The sequence below is a fragment of the Bombus fervidus genome, chromosome 1 (genome assembly GCF_041682495.2).
Source record: "Bombus fervidus isolate BK054 chromosome 1, iyBomFerv1, whole genome shotgun sequence".
NCBI classification, from domain to species: domain Eukaryota; kingdom Metazoa; phylum Arthropoda; class Insecta; order Hymenoptera; family Apidae; genus Bombus; species Bombus fervidus.
In genome coordinates this window covers 16,168,057-16,193,611 of record NC_091517.1, presented here as the reverse complement: position 1 = coordinate 16,193,611, position 25,555 = coordinate 16,168,057, and the positions used below count along the sequence as shown (strand labels likewise).

The 25,555-nt window shown below is 37.8% G+C and overlaps 1 protein-coding gene across 7 annotated transcripts in view; it reads left to right on the top strand.

Moving 5' to 3' along the window:
• Positions 1–25,555, top strand: part of Kug (FAT atypical cadherin kugelei) — a 496,927-nt gene that overhangs the window by 430,618 nt on the left and 40,754 nt on the right. For all 7 annotated transcript variants that reach the window (XM_072005760.1, XM_072005751.1, XM_072005742.1 and 4 more), the window contains exons 5-6: positions 779–983; positions 13,896–13,957. In XM_072005760.1, coding sequence (XP_071861861.1) covers positions 779–983; positions 13,896–13,957 — 267 coding nt within the window. The remainder of the gene's footprint in view (positions 1–778; positions 984–13,895; positions 13,958–25,555) is intronic.

Sequence of the window (25,555 nt, the reverse complement as noted above, 5' to 3'; positions counted from 1 at the left end):
ACTTTTATAATTGCGTATATAGATAGAAATTTCACTAGTGTTTTAACATGACCAGCTAAAATCTCATCGTAGACACTGCAATGCACTATAATCAATACTGTGAATTTTTATTATATATGCCGCAACTGATATTGTAGAAAATAATCAAGATAAGGAAATGAGAATTCAGTAATGATACTGCCCAACGTTGCGAAATAAGATTATTACCGAATTGTTTAAAAATACGCTCTCTAATAATATGTATTCACTTTAAACTACGATTTTAGTCTTATATGTAGTATTTATAGAAGATTAATACAGGAAGTGATACATTAATTACTATAATTTAAACTTCAAATATTCCTGCTCTTTTCGCTTCATTTCACATTAAAATCAATTTCCTCGATTACATTCTTCGGCGAATAAAATAGAAGTTCACGAATGTACATTTCATAACTTACACATTCAACGATAGAAAGAATAAATTATTCCAGGAATCTTTCAAACGATACCTTTTAACAATTATTTGTTCCAAACGAATTGCGTCAATAATTTTGTACCGATTAAAATTCAAAACCGATCATTTTCGAACAGAATTCATCTTAATCTCTACTGCTTTGCACGTGTGATACAATATAATCCTCGTTTCTCAAAGTTCTGCTATACTCGGCGCTAAAAAATTCGCCCACAACTCTAGTTTACAAAAATATGGCAATTTTTTTTTCCATTTTTTGGCAAACGCACAAGAGCGAGGATTTATCTATCTCTCGTAAATAATTCACAGCCGATTTTCGTGCAGGTGTACGTGGAGGTGCTGGACAGGAACGACAACACCCCGTTGACTGAAGTTCCAGTCTATTATCCATCGGTCCTGGAGAACTCTCCGGCAGGTGTGAGCGTTCTTCAAATCCAGGCGTTCGATCGCGACGTCTCGCCCCAACAATTCACTTTTTCCATCACCAGCGGCAATCCGGAAGGTTATTTTCTCATCAACTCCACCACCGGTAAGTTCCACATGGTCAGTCAGAAAAGAGCCAATATCTTGTCGCAGAATCGAAATAGATTGGCTACAACGTTCCTTGGTTGTAACGAGAACAATTTGCCCTTCTATGAATGAAAGTTTTAATAACGACGATTCGAAAATAAATCAGAGCAAGAAAATAAGTTCGAGCTTTTTGAAATTTCAATCAAGAAATGTGGATTGAAGAAGATGGGAAGATATTAACACCAGAATTATCGCATTGGTCAAAATTCATGATACTTGCGAATGATTTTATAGATTTAAAATGCTACATTTTAGAAGATCTGAATAATTTTTCGCAAAATATATTTTCTTACTGCGTTATGTGTCTTTTCATGATAGCAACTTCTGTATTTTAATCGTCGATAGTTCTAGTACTAACGTAAAACACTTCCTCTGTTGATACATTCGTATTTGAATTTATCGAGAAAGAAATTTTAATAAATGTTTGACTTGGACGATAGCTCCGATTAAACGTAATGGGTGGTAGTTTCGCCCTCAATCTATTTAATAATGGCGTTCTGTCACACAGATTGACCCCTGTCAGTTCTCGCGATGAATTAAAGAGATAGGAGCTAGTTGAAGCGAATGCATATCGTAACGATGAATTGGCATAAAGACACAAGGCATGGTTTAAACTGCAGCGAACGATAATAAAATTGCACATTACCTTCGCTTAATTTTTATCACTGAGCTCGAAAGTTTCAATTTGCTTTCACTTCTGAATATCACAATAGTCTGGTTTTATAGCTCTTCGTGAACAATAAATTTTAATTATAGCCCATAAGTTATTTATATTTGACGGCTGGCGCGAGACTCTCTCTCTCTCTTTCTCGTTACATCATGAAACGATATTTTAATGAACGTACAGTCTATTTTCCAATGCTTTCTGACTATTAATACTTTAATTCCACTTCACATAAAATTTTCCATCGAAAAAAGATCTCGATATTTGAAACATCTTTATCTCTTCATTCGTGTCCTTTTAACAGCTCTGTCTTTGCACTCGCGGAATACATATGTAATTTCGATTGCAAACCTGCCATTACGAGCTCTCCTAATTAAAGAGCTTAAATATCAAAGATGAAGAGTCAGGCAGGAAGTTATCGACGCTGCAGGCGCGCGCCAATTTTAACGCTTCGAGCATGAAGCTCTCCATAATATTCCAATAAACAAGATTTATTCGCTGCGATTCGATATTTCCATATCGCTTAACGGTAAATTGACGATTAGAAGAAAGATTCGATTTAATGAAGATAGCAATAACCGGGGCCACTTGTACGAAGCCGACGCTCAAATTAAAAGTCCAATTTCACCCCTCTGGGTTCATTTGAAAGTCTGATTTAATCGGTCGCTGGCCCGCCAAGATTGTTCACCGAGGGTCGAATCGAATTTGTATCGCAAATTGTCCCGCATTAAAATTGATTCTCACTCTTCTGGTGTACGCGTGCCTATTTACGCGCAGTATCATCGCCCTTTCATCTCCAGTTCCACTTTTCCACACCCCCTGATCAGTAATATAACCGCGTCCCGCTACCTTCTTCTTCTTTTTCTTTCAATAACGAGTTTCTGACTTTTCATCGTTTCGTAATTTCGCGGGCTAACACGACCGTTCCACCAGAAACGATGAATAATGAATGGCGCGGCTTGATCGGGCAAATTTGCATACGTTATCGCGTAAGTCGAAAACAATGACTCCGGCGCTTCCGCTTCTATGACGCGAGTCACTTTCCCGGAACATAGAAGACCAGAGAAAAGGGGAAACTGCTAATAAATAATGATTGACGGTTTATTAATGGAGCGAAATTATAGGGAGATAACGAGGTAGGATAATTCTGAACGCGCAGTGATATTAAATCCATTTTAATACTTCGATAATGTAAAAAAATAACGAATAACTCGGAAAATAATTGTTTCCTTATGTTTATAATTGTGTCTGTATTTCTGATCTCGCATACGAAACACACGTACCATTAATATTTTATAGTAAATAAATGTCGATAGTTGCATTACCTATGATGATGTTTAAGACTGATATTTATAGCTTTTACAGTTTAGCTTGATAATAACCTTCGAACGAATAAATCTTGGAGATGAAAATCGAGAGATCGTTTCATTCGTTTTCTTCGTCATCCCAATTTTCTACAAAAAATTCGCAATGGTTAATTACAAAACGGGCAGACGCGGAACGAAAGTCTCTGCAAATCGGAATTACACATCATTCATTCAACCGGTGTACGTTCACCTCGCAGCGGCATCGCCTTTCCTCCAGAAGTTTCGTAAGCGGTCATTTATTCCCAGTCATCTCGAAGATCGATGGGAGGCGGTGCGGAAAATTGCTTACACCGGTAGAAGACGGCTTGTAATTAAAAAGTCGACCGTCCGCTGATTCGTATTCATCAGTCTTCCCGAGCCACGGGAAACTTTCCACGGTTCTTGGATTGTCGGTCCAGAAATTACGAAAAGACACCTCTACCTTTTTCCTTCTCTTTCTTTTTTTTGCGTTCGATAAGGGGAGAAAAATGTACACGTCGAGGACGAACTGGCTGACCGAAGGAAACTGTAGAACGAAACGAAAAACGGGCTAGAAAAGTCGCCATTCGATGCTCGTACAAGTGGAACGTCGGTCAATAAAAAATGAGTCGTATCTCGTCGAGTGTCGTTGGGTTATCGAACAATGATTCCGCGTTGGTCCGCGAGAAATGGTTCTTCATCGTCGATTTCTATAGCGCATTCACACTGTGATAAGAAGCCTACGGATTTTTGTGTCATTTCGTGTCTCTATGAACTAGAGAAATCGAACCTGTAGGTACAGATCTGTTCCATTTGTTTTTTAATAATATAAATCGAGAGGGTAACAATCTGTCTAAAAAGAATTTCTCTGTTAAGACCAGTACGAATTGCGATCTATGGTAAATTATTGATAACGTCAGGAACGATTCAGAAAATCATGTGATATATAAAAGTATCATATAATTAAAGAGAAAACAGAGTTTCGTGTGAATCGTTGAAAAATACAGACAGTACTGCAGTCCAGTTATCTAGAAAATATTTTGAAAATTATTATTATATACGTATGAGATATAGCTTTTTTTTAATTTAATAAGCAAAATTCTACCTGCAATTCTATACATTTTCGTACCTAGATGTCCCATAGATTTCATAAACATTCGCAATCTCTACCTATAATTACCGATCGTTTCGATTTTCATATTTTCTAATTTATTTCTTTGCTTTCGATAGAATTTGATGTAGGTATCGTTGCCACGTTGAAAAGTCACTGATCCCGCTTTTGTTTCATGGAATGAACGATGTTTCGGTTGGCCGAATGGTTTGAAAATAAATCGTACTTCATGATTCACAAAGTTTCTTGCACGTTCGCTGTATCGCGCGTTTCGATGCACGTACCGACGATTCCAAGAGGTTGTTCGCTGGCCGGGATTGAAGTAGATGAAGAGAGTCGGCTTTTTGCTAGGTGAATACCTCGATGCGTGAAGTGGATCTCGGATTGGGGTGAGGTTATGATCCTTATTTATGTGAAATCATGATGAGATTGAAACGATGAAGATGTTGAGAATCGTGTGCTTGCTGGAGATCGAATTTAAAAGCAAATCTTTTGAATTTATACTTTCGCTTCTTTACTCTTTATATTCACCAGACTAGTCACAGCTGACCTACATTTTTTAATGAAATTTGTGAGAAATTAGAAATTCGATTTTTTGATCCTTTAACCTGGGAATATACAGAATCCTGGCTTTTTTATTTTTTCGTCGAGTCAAACATTAAATAATATTTTATACTAACTTCATAATTCACTATTTTTTTTTTTTTTTTTTTTTTGTATTTTTTTAATGATTAGTATTCTCACGATTTAATATTTTTTTAAGGGTTGGTTATATAATCAGTCGTTCTATCTATAATATTCAAAAGCTGGAATAATTAAAATGCTTGATTCAAAATTCCATGCATAGCGAATTGGTATTAAATGATATAAAGAAACTAAAGATTTTCAGTAATTACAAAAATAATTTATTCCGATAAAATGTATTTTTACAATTTTCTTTTAGCTCGTCAGAAAACAGTACAATATAGTCACAGCCACAATACATTAATATTTCCAATTGATTTTTCTCGTATCAAAATTTCCTCTATAACAAAAAGAGTTTTTAAGATTCTGCGTCATTTACACTGCTTTTCTTCTGATTCTCGCAATTACTGTCACGAGTCAAAAGATTAGTGTAATACGACCTCGGCATATTCCTTTCATCAACAATGCACGAAACCATTTGCACAGCGCGTGTATACGCGACTTAACCTAATACAGTGATTAAGTGAAACGCGAACGCATTCGGTTGCTTCTTTTTCTCTAAGCTGTTTATCCGGTGGATCGTCTGTGACAAAGCGTAATAATCTCGGATAAATATGTAGGAGACTACAGGGTTGCGTAAAACGTTGCGTGGTTTAACGCGGTCGTCGAGTCCGTTAAGCCGATTTCGCGATCTCCAGCGGGAATTCGATGCGTCGAGCACGCTAGATCAAATGGTAGCTGGAAGTTAAGCGCTTTTAGGCTTCCGCGATTCAACCGGGATATATCCGCGGGATCGTCGGAAATGAATTTCGATCTCACAGAGCTGACGGTTCTACGGCTGCTGAGCGACAAATTGATGGAGCTCCGTGATGCTCGAATCTTGATGGAATAAGGAGCAGGAAGATATAGGATCTTGGAATTGCTTCGAAATTTTGCCGTTCTCTAACGTTACGTTTTATTATCTATCAATTATGCGAATAATCTTTCCACACGTTCTATCAATTTATTTCAACGAACACGTTGACTATCAAGATCGTTGATGGCCCCTGCGATTAAATTTTTTAAAGTAATTAAGATAAGGTAAATTTTATGAAGTAAAAATTTGTTAATGATGTGACTGATTTAGACAACATTGTCAGAAAAGAAGTTTGTCAATATAACGTAATATTTTGCAAAAATTAAATATTATAGCGTAGCATATTTCAATCTATTACAGCTTCCAGGGAAAAATATATAAAATCGGCGTGGCGGTCAACGCGTTAATTAATAAATTTAACATCAATCTACAACAAATAATTGAAAATGAGCGATCAAAATTGTAATCAAAACTACGTAGTATATTGTACGATGCGAGAGTAGAACATATCTAACATTAGAGTAGTCGACAAGTGCGCGTCGAAAATACTTATCAGAATATCCGACTGATCATGAAGGTTTACGTGGATTCTGCTTAGTCGGCGAATACGCAGATTTAGAAACAAGCCGGAGAGATTCGAAATAAGCCTACAGATCGCCATGGTAACTACGATGATCGTGCGTGAAGAACAGATAGGTCGTTTAGCCGGGAATTTCACCCTGGCCATTTTGCAAGGTATAAACGTATGCTTATACGCGTACTTTCTCTTCGTCTAGCGAACGCGAAATTGATCGCCGCGATTAGGAACTACGCACGCGTGCGTACTGTAATCGCTCGGCGATTTGTGAACCGATGCAATCGCCGGCCTTTGTGGGAATCGAAAGACGCAAGATGGTAGCGATGCTTGATTGTATGAATTATCGTTGAGGGAATGGAGAGTTGGCCGGAGGTAATCGTAAATGTTTCTGATAGGAAGAAAGATGAACGCGAGGTACCAAGATGAATTATCTGCTCGTTAATAAGTATTTAATGTATTGATTGATGCTGATGGTGGTAATGATAAAACAACTAGAATTTATGTCTATTTCATTCAGTGTTACTATTGAACCAAGAATTGCGTCGAGTTTGAAAATTGGAAACATAAACTCTGAATCTTCGCCCTGATTATCAATGGATATTTTACTATAGGAATTTTTGTAAATTTGAAAGGAGACGAATGTTAATGATATGAGAACAGAATATTTGTCAGAGCATTAATTAGAATGAAATTCTTCCCCTGATAATAATATTTATGAATTTTTATGAGATGCCACCGATCTGTAAATTTATTAATACTCTGTTTTCAAACTTTGCTACTATCTCATGTACTCGATTACAAATGGAAATTCTTTTGCACAGAGATAAGCTTGCGATTAACTGCGCGTAGCATTCTCAAATTTCTAACAAATTAGAACTGTTTCTTCGCTACGTCTCTGACATTCGCGTGTAAGAACGAAAGAAAGAACTGTTGGCCGATAGGATCCAGTAAAAAGAAAAGACACTGCACAATGAACTGCAGCACGATTCCGGCCATAAAACATCCCAACAATCAACTCGAAAAGAAGGTCAGAAATCGCATGTACATTGTACAGCATAACTCCCTCAGGTTCGTTATCGCAATTACGCGCACGTAACGAAACACTTCTCCATTTCCTTTCTTTAACCGTTGCCGATTCGAACGAAAAGCAGAACAAACGAGTTCGCGGAAACCAAAAGAACAAATCGCGAAGCCTAACATAATTCGTAATTACGTGACGTAAAAGTAAATCGTTGGACCAAAAATGGGCACATGGATGACTTCAGTTTAGACGATCACAAGTTGTCCGAAGGTTTCCACTTGATTGAAATTTGGTTTACACGGAAAACTTTCAACTGAGTTCCAATGATTCGAGACCGATCGATTGTGGTCAATCGAGCAAAAGTTGCCTAACGTAAACGCTGCTTAAAGAGCCGACTACTACGGACGAGATTGCGTAAGTTACAGCGCGAGAGTCACCGCGAAGCGATCTAATTTCGTGCGGTTGTTACGTTTACGGTTCACCAGCTGCATTGTTTTTATTTAAAGAAACGCAGGAAATAATAACAGATAATCACGACGTTTTGGAAATGCTATTGCGGGGATTAGATCAGATACCGCGGCTCTCTCGGCTGTGTAATACGCTGCAGCCCGGGGAAAGCTGTGTGTACACATGCGCCAGTGAAACAGGTTAGTCGTATCCGGTGAACATCGCGTTTTATCACGAAAAGGTTTTTTTATGTCTGCTGCAATCGAGTATTCGAACAGGCGAACAACGATAGGGATATTATTTTGATTATTCGTCCGATTGAAAAGATACTTGAAGCGAAATTTTATATTTATGCAAAATTATGGATCATTAGTACATTTTTAATACTGTCAATGTATTAATATATTTTCAATCCGTTTTGAAAGATATTCACGTTTCAATGTTCAGCTTTTAATTATGTACTCCTCGTTTTATCCTTCGTTGAATCCGACTAAATTTTACTATACTTTTATCTGAAATCGCGATACTTTAATATCTATTATACAAAGTTACGTAACAATATGATGACCTGTGACGTGACGCTATCGTCACACGAGTATTAATTACTAGTTTTCAATATACATATTTATTTATCTGTTTATACGTTTCTCTGGTCATTTATTGTTTCTATCTTTATGCTTTTGAAATATACGAAGATTCTGAAATTTCCTGCAAACATGACATGAAAGCTATATTTTATTCGCATATCCTTAACTTAACGAATATAAAACTCGGTAAATCTACTTTTTCTTCCACCAAACTCTCGTCACACATTTCGAATGCGAAATTCAGTCGCAACCAGGGTGTTCAGTCCAGCTCATTCAACCCTGCGATTTCGCTCTTTTATTTTTATCCCGTTCGCTCGTTCCTTCGTTTAACACCTGTTCACGTGGAAACTCAATACGAAAGTCCTATGTCGTCGATTGAGAGCTTCTAGAATCGCGTTCGCCAGTTTATCCAAGTTTATTCGACGATCGAAACCGATGGAATAAGGTCGATAGCTCGACATGACCGAAAAACACCAGCCGATCCGGCACGAATTTTAAGATCCCGCGACGCATTTGCAATTCAAAGCGATACGTACACGTCGATAGGTAGCAATTGTTTCGATTCTTCATACGCGATCAATGGCGGCTCCTGATTGTACCGGCGCTCGTTAAATTTCCAAGCGTCCTGATTTCGTGCCTTCAACTCACCGGAGTTTCACCTTTACCGATCTATGGAGCAAGATGCGTAATTTGCATACCTAAATAACACGTGACCGCGATAAATCTCCCGATTCTCGAGTTCTGCCTTGATTTCGATCACGTGCTAATTCTATGAAAATGAATTATGCTTGATGAACCACTTTTCATCAGGACGCTACAATAATATTACAACTTGTGTTACTTGTGCTGCATTTCGTTTTAGCATCGGATTAATTTGTTGTAGAATGTATGTTATTGAATATTACACGATATTTTAAAGTTTAAGCTCGGTTACGACCAGTGTTCGCGAAACTAACACATAATATGCGACTATTTAACCCGTTAAAAAAGACTTCGATCATCACGCAATTGGAAATTAATAAAGACACATCCGTATCATTTCGATTCGTTTCACTTAGGCTTAGTTGTACCAAACGTAAATATAGTGTATAATTAATTTTTAACATAAATCAAACTTGACCAATAACACAATATATACAATTCTAACTTCTAAGGTGTCACTAACATTCCTCTGACCCCCAAAAGCCCTTTTCAAACTTCGATTCACAATTTTTCCCCGCTCAAACACACAGCCTATATACGCAACACTGTTCGTTCAGTCGCGATATTTTCACGCGGCGAGGATGTTCCTCGAATGCACGTGAAAAGAACCTTTGCGACACTCTTCACCGGAAATCACGCTCGACGACGCGACGTGAACTGTGCAGAGAAAAAAATTTCTCCGGGGAAGCTGGCTGGTCCCACGGTTTACCACGGAATATTTTTTAGCCGTCGTCATAGAGTAACCTGCCGGCGGGCTTCGAGATCTCGGGGATGAACATCGTCGGTTGTGCTCCGGGGAGACGAAAAATAAATCCGTTCTGATCTGATGATAGCGGCACATCTTGGTATACCGGCAGAACCAGATAGTACTGTCGATAATATCGCGAATAGTTTTGATTTCCGATAACGAATTTCCCGCGGAGAAAGCTGTCTACGTGTGACGAACCGCGCGTTCATCCGGGTGAGTCAGTCGAGACGACGATGTCTCGATGTGATGAGACCGAGGGACCAAAACGAAAAGCAATTATTTAAATGCGTTCTATGTCGCGAACTTTTCTATTCGTCGTCGAGTTTTTACCAGTATCAGGCTTTCCTTTTCTTTTCCACTTCGTCTTGTTCACTTTATTTTTCGACAATCTCTCGTTCCTCGTGATCATTCTTTTCTTATGTGGATTGAGTCTAGAGGGTGACGCGAATGAATCAGGGGAGTAGAAGTATTGTACCTTGTTTTGTAAGAGTTTTGGATCGTTTTTGAACCGGAAGAGCGCCATTAAACGTATTAAATTACGTACATTGTGTTAAAATGTTATTTAAATTGGTATGCATACAATGTAGTTTAGTGTAAATCTTTTGTTTTCCATTTTAGCTTTTGTTACATATTTTTTCAATAAAAAAAGGACTTACTTATTAAAAAAGGAATGTAGGAGTTAAACGTAGATCCCAGTAAGATCCAATAATTAATAAATATAAAAGAATCGTAGAGAGTATGTGTTATTATAAATTATTTAAATACCTAGAAAGAATAGAGCATTTTCAAAACTATCTTAGTCTTCATATTACGTAACTATAGAAAAATCAACAAAACATCAATTCATTCTTTCACTCTGTTATTCGAAAGTTTCTCTAAATTCCATATAAAAATCAACTGTGTATCAATGACCACACGAAAATCATCTCCAGTTGGACGCTGCAATGCGAACCGAAAAGGACTCGACTCTATCGTGGTTCCATTTTATCGTTTACATATCTTAGCTTTGACACGCGTGTATCACCCTCGTAAATTTTCCAACAGCCTTTCAGACTCACCCTGTACATTCGTCACGTCATCTCACCCTTCTAACCTTCCCCTTTTTCTCGTTTCACCAGTGATTCCAACGAGAAAAGCGCGCGCTGCCAGAACGTCGACCTTTATTACCACGTCGAATCTTTTGGCCAGAAAAGTGTACGTCGTACCAGCGTCGCATTCGAGCAACGACATTGCATTTGACGGCCGTACTGTCGTTTCTTGTCAATTTTTTATATTGACTCGTGATTGTGATCTGGGCTCGATTCGATCAAATGACGCGATATCGTCATTTTGTATTGATGGCGCTGTGTGATCCGACAGCTTTGTGTTTCTTATTATATAATACACACAAGCACGAGCTTTTGTTATTAGTAAACTGCGCATTTTTATGTAATTTACAGAAAATTTAGGGGTGCAAGCAACTATTGAATATTAGTTGAAATGCGCTTTAAATGAAATGTTTGGTTTCGTTATAAAAAGTAAATTATATTATGCTGATGTTGTTCAACAGTAACCAAACTGAATTATACAGTTGAAGAATATTGAAACGGTCGAACTTTGTTAGCATCTATTGGAATTTTAATGTATACAAATCTTCATTTGCCTACTGAAAATTTCATTTGCAATTGTAATTGATTCTTTACCATAGCTAATTGAGTATTCATGCTCGTTTCGTCAATTATGTTCAATATTGTAATTAATTTCTTTCTTTTACAGCCACGCTATGTAATTTAAATTTATATATAGATATTATTGGACGAATGTATCTGTAAATTGTTTTTTATCTCTGAAAGAAGTAGACAAAAGGTACGTTAACAGAAGAAGAAAATATTTGAAAATAAATTGCGATTGAATTACAGAAATTTAATCAGCAATTCACTTTTTACGCAATTTTTGATAATATTCCCTATTGAGTAAATCAGACCTCAAGGAGCTAAATAAAGCTTTCTAATTAGCGCATGCATTTGGTCGATAATTAGCTTCGTGAACACATTCGTGAACACAATTCGTGAACACAGCTGCGTTCAATATATTTCGCATCCACGAAATTCAAACGTTCCCCACTCAAAGTGTAATGGAAATGCACAGAATCAGAGGTTTGGTAAATTTCGCGCACGCGTGGCAAACATCTCGCTTCTTCGCGAAATAGAAACATGCGGCTTCTTAACCTGATTAGTATTTCCGGTTGAAATATAAAATCTGTGTCGTTTGCTACGGATGCCGGAAGCCGGAGAAACCGTGCAGAACGGAAAAAAAAAGGAATGCGACCGCGGGACAATGTACTCTGGAAATATTTTCAGGGGCTTCGTTTTTGTTCTGCAATGTTGCTTTTAGAAACGTTCTCAGAGTCCGGAAACTGTCTGCATCCGGTTAAATCTTCTGTCATCCTGTCAAAAAGTTGCTCTGGTAGATGCTACATACTGAAATATAGTTAAAATTATTACGTTGTAGGTGTAGCTTAACGAAATGGAAAATTCTTTCTAACTTTCGAAAGAAGTCATTACAAAAATCATTGCACGAGTCAATAATACTAAATAGTACAGTTCGGATTAATTTTTATTTCGAACAAGAAAACTTTCGTCCTTCACTTTCTTCGTCAAAATTGTTGCATTTAACCATCAACGAAGAATTTACATTTAACTCTTCAAATATATTTTTAATTTTACTCATCGACGGGAAAATTTTAATTTAACCCATTTAAACGGTAATATCAACGCTTCAGTCTCATTTCGATTATCCATTCTTCTTATAAATGATTAATCTTCTCTCTCATCTGTGCAACATCAAATCAATCGTAAGAAACGTTTCCCCTTTTCAGTCTTTCTCCGGATCGAATTTCTTTCGTTTCTGGCGACGAACATCGGCGGAAAAACGAGAAGGGACGCGTCGCGGAGAACAATTTGCTGCGAAATTGTTACGGTCTCCGAATAGAGGGCCGAAACCCAATTACCACGTCGACGTTTCTCGATCGCCAACGTTCGAAGCTCGGCTACAGACAATGCCAGACCCGAAACTCTCATTTTTTTCCCCTTCCCTCAATTATTTTTCGACGACACTCGTCGAAGGCAGACGGATGCGCGAAATGCTCGGTGTCCGCGAGGCATTCGAGCCTTTTCGATTCCACGCTGTGACGGAAAACCGTTCGTTCTTCGCTGCGAATTGAACGAACGGAACGGCATATCTATCGTCGGTCATCGTTAGTCCTCGAATTTTCGTCAAGTGAAACCACAAACGAATCCCTGAATGTCGTGCATTGAATCGTGGGTGTAAAATAAAATATACTGTATGTGCGTAAATATACAGTGACACTCGAGAGTATTTAAACACACGTGGAATCTCTTTATGAATATATTGTAATATTATGTGTGCTACAAGAAACACTTTGAAATTTCACTAGCACTGTAATGAAATGTGGCTATCATAATTACGTTCGCAAAGTTTGAAACGAATTTGAAAATGTATCGAGAAGATACGGATATTTTGTGCAAAAAAAGTCAATAAAGTATTTGTACGGTCATTTATACATTATAGAAAGATATAATATTTAACGAGGCCATGTTTAGCACTAATTATATATTTAAGACCTCTATCCGTGTCATATTAGCTTTTTACTAAATTTATATATACTTGCAATATATACTTTGTTACCAATATATTTCAGAAGTTTCAGAAAATCTTGTACAACGCACATAATATATTCATACAAATTTTCTACGATAAATGCACGAATACATTCGGTAGCTACAGTATGTATATCTATACGTAATTGCATAGAAAATGAAAAAGAGACGAGAGGGAAGAGGTGAAGGGAGAAAATGTGAACAACGAGGGAAAGAATAGAGAGACGAGTTCGACGGGATCCCGGTGAAATCTGAACGCTATAATTTCGTGGAAACCGTGGGCATCGAGCTAATCTTTGTCCCGCTAATTGAGGCCTTTTCATTTCACCGTAAATTGCCACGGAGAATTGTCCTCCGGTTTGCTCGGTGGCGTCGGTTTACCGGTCGGTACTCGACGATAAAACGTCAGCCCAGAAACCTTAATTGAAACACCGTTTAATCGGGATTTATTAAGGTTGCTGATCTAATTCTCTATTTAATTATGTTTCAGGTTTGATCACGACCAGTGGCCGGAAACTCGATCGAGAAAACCAAGCGGAACATGTTCTCGAGGTGAGTTTGCATACAAATTATTGTTCGTAAACGGAGAAAAAGAAAATTTATACATTGAAATTTGATTCGAGATCATGAATCAGCCGTTATTTGCGAGAGTCCTGGATTTTTTAGGTGACGCGTCGTTGTCTTACGATTAATCGAACGGGTCATGTTACATTGAATACGGAATGATACATAAATTGCAGGTTGATGGCATTCCACGTATTTAACCTGTATACAAACTTGTTATTTGAAATTAATTTTTGTCAGGATTTGTTTTTTGGAAATAAATCCGAACGTATATATAATCGTATCCACGTAATATGCAAACGATATCAAAATGCAAATTTACATCTTCATTGCATTCCGCTAAATTTCCTCCGTGACATGTACGTATTTTCAATTAAACATATTTTTCATAATTTCTCTAAATTTTTTCTGCTTCTGTATATGCATCCAACATCTAGAAAATTCAATCGTGTATAATTCCTTGATACTCAATTTTATTTAATTCCTATATGAAAATCTAAATTATACTTCGCTAAACACATGAACTAGATTTATTTGGATCCAATAGCTACAAAATTCATTAATTTCCAATCGTATAATAGAAATTCATCGTCACGTAGTAAGCAACCCTTATTTAATTTCTGTCTGAAATTCTAAGCCGTGCTTCACAAAATTCATAAATTACGCTTTCAAAATTACAATCAGGTCCTTTTCACGGTGCATTCGTATGCAACACAAGTTCTGTATCCCCTTAATCGTTTATTTTCTGACGCGATTACTAGCAGATCCCGGAAAGTTTTGACGCGATACTGTACCCGGCTTAATACTAGTTGTCCGACTCCCAAGTAGCTTCAGCAAAATAATCACCTTACGCTAAGTATAATCATGCGTCGATGTGTACGTGGTCGCGTAGTTGGCTCTTTGCATACGAACCGTGGTCGGGTTAAGCCGGATTCGCGCGAGTCAGGCCATGACGAGGCGACGCCGAATTTCTCAGGTCGCGATGAAACGCCATAATGCAGATTCTAAATCCTTTTTGCTCGGGCTTAGAGGTTCTTCGCTAATTGCTCCAACCAAACTACTTTTTTCATTCCTTTCTAATAATTCCTGGGTGTTAATCGAAATGGCGGAAGAGGAAGCTAATAGAACTGAAATATAGCTTAATGTGAGGAAGTGGATTTACTAATGTACAAGTTTGATTTACCATAGTGAATCTGCGAATATTTGGAAAGTATAATTGAAATGATTATATGCTATGTGTAGAATGTTGATATTTCAATTACGACTAGAAAATACTATTTAAAGGGCAAAATGTTTAATTAAAGTATCGTACATGGCTTCTTGTAATGTGCTTTGAGTACATTATTAGGAGACTATTCGCATATTTTCATAATTTAGTAATTTACTGCAGGACGTAGCGACTAATTGCTTTTAATCCCTTTCACCATTTGACAACATAAAACGTAATATATTCATGAGCGTATACTGCGAGGCTGGAAAACGTATTCTATAACACCCAGTATAACTACAAATAGTGCTACATATTTTCGTATGCTAATTGTTATGCAGACTTCTGGGATACCTGAGATAGAAAATTCTCAAACTTTCTTTGGTACGCTTACAATGAAAATAAAGAAAAATGTTCACAAAGCAAAAGTTCTGTATAAAACGGTATAAAAGGCTAGATTTCCTCCATTCTATTAAGCAATATCACTTTCCATAATGTAACAGCTAAGCATGGAAAACTCATCGAATCCTTATCCAAAACACGATAGCGACTCATTTCATCCCCCGAGTTTAAAACGTTCTCGCATTCTCAAATAACCTCTGGTGAAGCAGCGTTCTACGCACCCAAATGAAATCGCTAAGAAAGATACAAAACATTAAAAAACATAGTCCAGATGTTTAAAGTCATTCAGGAGGAGGAATCTTGAAAGTGTTGAATGGTAGCAAGTCATTAAGGTAAATCGAATTTCCTAACGGTGTGCTAACGCAAACAGGTGATAGGTCGATTACCGATGCACCCTTTCTATCTCTTTAGTTTCACCCTCTTCACCTCCTAGCGAATCTCTCAAACCGTTCCACCCTTCGATCTTACCCCCTCTTTGGTACCCATTCGCTCGCTTCATCCCCTAATATTGTCAGACTGGAAATGAGGAAGAAAATCGCATCCTCCCGAAGATTGAAAAGTAAAATGAGGAGAGAATCTCCTGTCTCGCACGGTGAAAGCGAGAGGACCAGCTTTAAGGGTGTCATTCCCTCGGAGAAACACCGAAAGAGAGCTTCTCTCCTCTCGGAGGGATGAATGGGAGAGATTGTGTTAGAAAAGGGAGGAAAAAGGAAGTGATACTAAAATAGACGGATGAAGGAAAGAAAAGCAAACTGTCGGCCAGTGAGTGGATAGAAAATCAAGGACGGGACAAGGTGAGGCATTTCTCTGCGGCTCTCTCGTCATCCGGGGCTCTCAGGGATTTCTGTTCGCGTTCGGATTAAAGGAAGAGCACCGGCCTGGTTCCCCTGCCGTGTGTCTTTCTATAAGACTTCGTGTGTTTGTATGTGTGTGCATCTGTGTGTCGTGAAACACCGGAATTTCGTTACAATGGAAAGAGCAAAGGAGTGGTATAGCAATCTTGGAAAAAGCTTTCCCGGCCGCACCGAGGACTACAGATAAATGGACGCTGCTAGAGACGACGAATGCTTTCCAGCCCCGATAACGAGTTTTTACGTGTCAATAGATCGGGATTGCGTGGACAACCACGTCGGTTTCCGATACAGCAGATCTTCAAGAGAGGATAGAATTTATTAAGTCACGCGGTTACGATATGTTCGATTTACGCGTATCGGAATTGAGTTGGTGGGACGCGCTGTTTACATATCAGCCTATTTGAGATTTTTATTTTATTAATTTGTAGTAATTCATCACGTTGGAGAGTGAATCGAGCGACTGACGGTATTGTACGAATTGTGGAATTTAAGGATTTAGTTTTGATGTTTGATATTGCGCGAAGATATTTAACAAGTGGGTTATTTTTTAAAAATACTCGCGTCTCTACCAGATGTTGATGCTGTCGCTAACAAAACATAGAAACTCCTTGTAATCTTCGTCTATGCTTTATTGCCTCGACAATAACCAACTCTAAGCTGGTCTTCAAACATTTCACCTTTAAATATTCTTCCTGATGTCAGCATAGAAATTATTTGAGAAATGTTGAACGAATGCTTATACAGCCATGTTTTATACAGTGTCAGCGTAAATGTTACGATACTTGATTATACGTTGTCTAGCAAAAGAAACATCAACTAGAAACTTGCTCGATGAAATTTGTTTAGTCTGTCGTCGTCGATCCAAGGTTGAAGTTCCGCCTCTCGAAACTGGCTATCTGTTAGTGTCATCGTCTCGTGGGTGCATAGATATTTCAAGATCGTACGTTCGTAATAGAATTGAGATTGAACAGCTCGTACAAAGAGGATAAGTCTTTAGCTTCCAGGTCTACTTTAATCAGAAAATTTTCTTTCACCGTGATACAAGTTATTTTTCTGTTGAACGGAACGATCAAAGGTGGCATGATACGTAGCGAGTATCGATCGATAAGAAAGTCGAAGCTGAAATGGGTTTGCAGCGACATGGTAAATGCATGTTTTTGGAAGTAGTTTTGAAAATGATGTTTGTGAAAGAAATTCAAAGTGGCTGGTATCATCGTGTATGCATAGTTTTGGCAGCATGGAATTAATTATTGAATGTTAAAATTGAACTTGCCTGTTGCCTTCGTATGATATTCATTAAAAAATTTGAATAAATTAAACCACTTCTTGCTTGTATTCCCTAAATGAAATTCAGATTCAAACACCCTCTAGATACTTTCAAAAGCGGTCTGAAATATCTACGGTCCATAGGATCTCTCAAACTTCTGCTCTATGAAGCATTTCCTCTAAAACCACTGTTACCACTACTGTAACCACTTGGTGGGCACATGTACATATAATAGTATGCGCATATTCAGTGTGACTTGTGAACTTTTTCATACCAAAACTTTCTAAATTTGAAATATACAGCTTTTTTTTCGTTAACATCATGCTGGAAATATTTTCTCAAGTAGATAAATACGTATGATAAATAAATATGTATGTAACAGGCAGAGATATACAATATATTGAAATGTGCATGTTTATCTAATTGTATTCATAAAAATATAAATTTGCATAATAATAATGGCTATAATAAACAATAATATCTATATATTAAAATCAACATTAGAAACGAAAAGGGTTTAGAACAAAGAAGTTGCGTGTTCGCCAACGATTATAGCAATATATCAAAGATTCAATCAAATGCACATAAAACTACAAGTACTTAGCGTCAACGAAGTTTTCACGTAAAACTTTCCGGACGATCTAATAAATTACGATTATCAAATTTTACTATCGTGTTAAAACCCTGTGAAACGAATAATTACAGCTTAAGGGGACACGCGGTCGCCACACCGAAATCACATTAATTTAGTGGAAATGGGATATCCAGTGGAGAACGTCATCGAGATTCGTTCGAGTTACATTTCATATTGCGCGGAACTTTGCAATGCAAATAGACCGGTCTCTTCCTGAATATATCCGAGATTAATCTGCCACGCGAAATAATGATCCAGAACGATATTTAATATTTGAAATACAAATTTGTATTAGCATCGTTAGTTGATCGTAATGGCCGACGTTAATAAATCGCGCGAAGAAAATCAGGGAGAAAAAGAGGAGAAAAGGGAGAGAAAGAACGAGCGATTCTCGTTGAAGCAATAATTAATTATCGTACAGGTGACTCGGCGTTATTCGTATAAAATTAACCCAATTATCGTCGCAGTCTATGTTTTCCATAAGCGACCCGTGATAATTAATCGAACATGCTGCAGGAAGAGACACCACGGGTCTTCTTAATTGAATTACTATAATAGGAGGATATTAATTGTCACTGAAGTGATATATCTCGATATCTTTGCAACTGGACCGGTATCGATGATTACAAAGGTTAAATAGTTGAAGTAACATTTTATATTAATAAGTAATTGTTTATACAATTCAAATTGTCGTAAATAAGTTAAGAAAGAAAATCGCTTATGGGTTGACTTAATATTTTGGTTTCGTCCCTATTCTGCTTCACCTCTGAAATTCGTTTATTCGACCAGAATACATGGTAGTCGTACGTAGATTCGTGCGTTGCTGCATTTTCGCAGAAACGTCGGCGAAGTTCGTGCCTTTTTTCATAATTCCGCTTCATAATTTACGAGCCTCGACTACCGCATTCGTAGGCATGCAGGAAACTAGAAACCGCTTTTCCTCCGCAACGGAAGCTCGACTCGTGCTGTCCGCTGCTTTTTAAACACGATAAATCCTGGAACCGTTCGCCGTTTCACAAAAATCGGCATGATTCGATTCCAAAATGTCGATATTATTCATAGATTTATTTATTACTTTATTTATATTTCGAAGAAAAGGAAAAAGAAGTGAAATGTATTTACAGGCAATCGTATCAATGGTATCAAATTTTATCTATATACTTATCTATGCAAATAATCGGCATGTTCAATATATAACAACATGGAATTATTTCGATCGTGCATATTTAATTACAGATTTATAATATATGAAGATATGTGATTTAAATGGAATCTCTTATAATGATATCATTCGAAAGGTTTAATTAACAAATATTCACTTTTGATGTTGAGTGGTGATGTTTGATGTTTGACTGGTTGATTAATAAATCAAACACACTATTGAACCATAAATCGCCCATCGTTCAATTTTCTAATCTAATAATAACATTTCATCGGTTGATATTCAAAAGCAGGAATTATTCCCACTAATTTTTTATTTTAAACTGTACATTCATATAATTTCTGATTTGCTCATCTAATGACTACGAATTAAGGTTACTCGTCGACCTAGGGAACAAATGTACACTTCCAAAACTTGCACCGGTAATATTAAATTATGGCAACGGCAATTAGTTCACGTCGAAAATTTGTCGAGTCACGGTTACACGATTCAAGTTAATATTCGCTTCTTGCTCCCAAAGTCTATTAGGGTAATCATTGATAATAGTAATCGCAATAACTGCATTCTATTTCGCAAATGCAATTGTCGTTTCATCATTGAATAAAACATACATTAACTGACGTTAATCCTCGAATTACTTCGATTGTCGCAAGGAAATTTAAATTTTAAAAGGATAACTTGAAACTGTGTTAAAATTCGTTAAATTCTTTAGCAAGGGCACGATAATACAGCGATTCGAAGAAAGTACTTCGCGAGTTGCTTTGAAAGATAACAGAAGGAATACCAGGACCAGTGTGCAAAGACCTAAGAAAAATTGTACTTCTAAGGAGATTGAAGAATTAAAAGGATTATTTTTTGAACAGATCATATATATCATTTTAGAATTAAATCACATTCATTCATACCGTCGGTTAATGATATCGCTTCTACATGATAGCAAACGAATCAAAATTACCTACTACACGAGAAACGAACAGACACCCTTAGGTCACCATTGGAATTACCCGTGCATTACAGTAATCTTTTTCCATTGAAAATTTAAATATAAACATGCCCGTAACCGAATAAAAATATGTCAAGGGAAATCTCGTCGCGTTTTATTCAAAGCGCGACTAAAGCCCCGTGCAACCACCTTTTCTTTCAAAAGGGCCGAATCCGTTTTAAAATACGGTTCCTAGCCGAAAGAACTGTTTATTCCCGGTTCTAAATCCTGCAATTTTGCATGGAGGTTAAAGCGCCACATTTTTAACCAACGTACAGTCGCAAAGGATTTCTAGAATTTGACTTGCACAACGTTGGTGTGCAAGAGGGGTGAGAGAATCTCATCAGTTTCTATTCTAGCAACTTCTTGCTCAGTCATCTTATTATAGTAGGCTACTCGAAGAACTAGATTCTTCATCTTGGCATTAAACGTACTACAACTTGCCGTTACAGCGATAAGAGACTATGAACTCCTGTAAATACCTCTTCTATTGAAAATTAGGTCGTTCGAAAGCTTTGTTGCACGGTTATTGCCTAGAACAATAAGGGAACTATGATCCTGAATACCTCTGCGCTAGGAGTTTACTGCTTACAGGCAATTAACATTAAGGGATCATATGAAAGTTTCCCTTTAAACCATACTCAGGTCATTTATGAATTGATATAGTTGAGAAACTTCTAATAAAATCGAAAAAATCAAATATATAATATCGTGCGCTTTTTATCTAGAGATTAAAAAGTCAAAAATCTCTTTGAAGCAGGGAATAAATTTCATTTTATAAAGCTTTTCAAAGGTTCCTTTGATAACAAGGAAAGGAGATTGATAGTTATTCGTCCCATTTCGTAATTAAAACTGTTGGAGATTAAAATCCCGGAAACGAAATTCTCTTATTTTTAATATTCTTCTAAGTCGCTTAATAATTTAAAAATAAGCTTCATTGAAGAAATATTTTAATTCGTGATTATCTTTCTTAGAACGATTCGTTTTCTATTTATTTCGATTAATTTTCAAAAACAACTAACATATATCATGTTTCACTCTGTTGAAATTTTCATCCGAATCTATGAACACGAGATCTCATATTTTAACAAGAATACAAGCAAATCATCCAGGAAATAAAGAATCGCTATAGAGAACTATTCCATGTAATTACATCCTATTCATCGATATCGCAACCTTCGTCAATTTTCACCTTGTCCGTTTCATTCATTTCTTTTTCCCATCGAAGTTCCCATATTTCGAGCTCGAACATTAACGAAATAACGCGGAAAGAAAATGAAGGACGAATCGCGAATTCTGGCAGCAAAGTTTCCGGTTTCCGTAGATCGAAGAAAGGCTCGCAGAGTTTCGATGGCTCCAGGTTTTCGGGGGCCGGTTCAGTGATCTTATTCACGAGGCACGCTTCTAGATACTCGACCGACGGTATTCGAAGTAGGCTTGAAACTTGCTTACCAACGGCACAGGACGCCAAGTGTCTGCTGGATACAGTTTCGAGCATCTACTCACGTTATAGACTGTTGAAATTTATGATCGACGGATGGGGTTAAACTCTCCCATTGCAGATTCTTCGTTAATTGAACGAATATCAGGCATCCCGCGCTCTCTATTTATCTATCTATCTCTCTCTCCAACTTTGTGCACTGATATCATATATTGCCGCGTATTTCGTGGGGAATTTCATCGATGCAACGACGTCCCCACCGCGATGTACTTCGATCGAGAACGCATTACGCGTAATATCCACCTGCTGTCAGGGAAAATATTTAAACGTTGTAATATCGCCAGCACAGTACACGCAAGATACCATAAAGCCCTTCCCTTTCGTCGATAAATTGAAGTTGGTGACGATTATTGAAACGGATAATGAACAGCCACTGACAGACGTTTGTCGCTGTTTTGGTATCGCGCCGATAGGAATTGGACGGCGTAAACGCTGATTGTTCTCGCGGAATTAATTGGCAAATTGTGATTTATCCATAGAGACTTTTTGCAGACTTTCATTCCGGGATGTCGAGGAGATAGACAAATATTTACAGAATTTTGTTTTTCCCGTGTACACAGACTGTTATTGCGAGATTTTACAGCAAAAATTGGAAATCATAGAGGAACGGAGTAAACAGAGTGTTTTGCGTCTGTGACAGGTTGGTGAATTGCATTGAGATGCTGATATTCTCAGGATGTATGACGTCATAAAATAATCTTTTATACATGTTCATATAGTGAACGACAGTCTCTCTTTAAATTTAAATATTAAAATTAGAGTCAAAATAAAACTTTGATACAAAGACGTAAAAGCTGAATTTGTTGAATCTTTTAAACCACATCATGCATTCAAAATTCTAAGGCCAATGGCTAAAAGACCAGAAAGAATCTACAAAACTACATATATCGCAAACCTACATATATTTACATACACGTAGCCAATGTAAAACCGTGGATTCTGTTCAATCAGACGATCTCGAAAACAAATCTCCGTCGTATATTTCATACGAAACGTTTTCATCGACGTAACGTATTTCGAGTGTACCACGAAAACACATTTTTCCTTTGCGGGGAAACTCGTAGAACCAATCAGTCGGGTACCTTTGAAAACTGAGTTCTATCTTTATGGATACCACGAGATACAGAAAAGCACGATCTTCTTGATAAATAAATACTCCTAACAAAGAAGATTTACGTCTCGACAAAACGGATGCATCTCACCGGAAAATTACTTGTAGCACAACAGCCAACATCCGAGTTATTGCATCGTAGGAACGCATAACTGTGAAAGCTATCCAGCTTAGCTCCGGCGTGCAACTCGGCCGAGCACGCGGAAAGCTTTTTGCCACGGCTTTATTAATAGCCCCGATTTTTCATGCTTTTTCCTCATCTCATTCCGTCCCGTCCCCGCCTCGCTGACAGTTTCTCGCGCGAGTCGCGCGACACGCGCTAAAATATTTCAGCGCCGTTGCAGCTGAACCTTTCCGACGTGTAGCAAGTGCATTAATAAGGACGCTCACCGCCTAGCCAGTTCTGCTATCCTTCGCCTGTGTTTTTACACCCGGTTTTGCGCGTTACGTCCTCCACCTGTAAACTCAATTAGCGACATAATTAACGATACAAGCGCCGAACGTTCTTCGAGATTGCCTCCAGCATGATAAAATTCCTGTCGATTACGTGACGTTTGTGGCTAATTGTCATTGAAACTAAGATCATATGTTTATAGAAGGTATTATTACTGTGGTTATTTGCATATGTGAAAAAACGTGCAATCAGTTTTTCACTGCTAAAGATGCTGAGAAGTATACCTGTACAAATATAAATTTTTATGAGGGAAGGAATAGTATAAAGGAAGAAGAAGGATGATATGGAAGAGAGAAAAGTATACAAGCAGGAAGATTTAGAGTAAAGAAAGAAGGGGGGATAGGAAGGCAAGCAAACCGGAAAACGCATTTAGGAATTATTGAAAACTTGTTCAGAAGCAAAGATAGTAATGTACGATACGTTTCAAATTCATGAAACTTCTTTCACTGTCTTAAATCCAGAAACGCTACGCGCGTCTGACCAATAGCTTCCTACACTACTTATTCAAGAGCGTTATCTGGACATCGGCGAAGAAAACGCCTTCCAGTGTACCATACTCAACGGCTTGGTAGCAATGACATCTGACAAGGTATTCGCGTAAACCGACCAAGAAGCCCCATTTGCAGCTTTCTCTCGTTACCACGATTCCTTGTGTCTCGTATAGCGTACGATCGCTTTCAGCTGCTTAGATGGAGCCCGCCAATTTCCGGTCGCAGGGTACTGCTGCACCATGGCGGAAAAATATCGCGCGTATTCAGCGTCTTTCTAAGGTGGTTAACCAAAAGGAGGGTCACGTATTACGACGACAGGCAAAAAGAGGAACGGAGGAAAAAAAAAAGGGAAAGAACCGATCGTAGAGCGCGGCGAAAAAGGCTCGTTCAGCAACGGCGAATTCCTTTTTCCCCCACCCCTATTTTTCATCGACTTCTTTTTCTTCCGTCTTTCTTCTTTCAAGGCACTCAACTTCTCGAAGAACCCTTACGCGCTATGAACACTCGAACTGGCCGGTAAAGTCGCTTAATTGACATTCTTCTTTTCCCCTTTGCACACCGGTTATGACGACACCCGGCTATATTTCTGAACTCCTCTCGCATTGTAATGAAAAGCTCCGCTTTCGTGCACATGACGGTTTGAAGAAGAGAAGAGGAAGCTGCGAAAGAAGAAGGATACACGGGCGGAGAACACTCAGACGATTTTTAAGGGAGTACTGAACACACAGGGGTCTCGAATGTGCTTGGTCTTTATTCGGCTTTGAGTCGCGACAGGTCGGAATCTTTTGAAATGGCGACTGATGAACGGGAACGCGTGAAACACGGTTCTTAATTGAAGAATACACGGGTAAAGGATTGAAGTACGCGGAGGAAAATGGACGTGTAAAAAGATTCTGTCTTTAAGTAATTCTATGGTTTAGTATTTACGTATTCTTGTTTGAACTTGTATAATAAATGGTATTCAGACTGTAATTGTTAAAACAGTATATTTGTATGAGTTCTCTAGGTTTTACTATTGACTCTCTTGTAGTTAATACTGAATTCTTGCTAGATTTTATTTTTAACCAGTCAATGCAAATTTGTTATTTTACTAAAAAAAATATACTCGGTGGCAACTGATTTCTGCTGCTTGCATTGTCGAAGTAGAAATAAAATGAAATACTGCAACGCCTCATCTGCTTTACGACCTCACTATTTTTGTTTCATCAGGAGTACACAAAAAAGACATCTTTTTTTTTTTAAGAAAAAAATTCTGCGTTTCAAAATTCTACGAGCGATGATACACTGATATCATCGCGCTGACGAAGAAAGCTACGAAAGTGTTTCGCTCTAACGAAACGTCAATTATGTCGCGTGCATATGAACGTCTTTAAATTGTTTCCGCGGAAAGTACGTTTATCTTTTCGACGATAAAGTGTAAAGTGAAATTACGAGAACGCTTTCTTTTACGTTACGTTAGTGTTCTTTTCCGTGACAACGAACCATGGGCCTAGATATTGAACTGTCTACCTAGGTATTTTT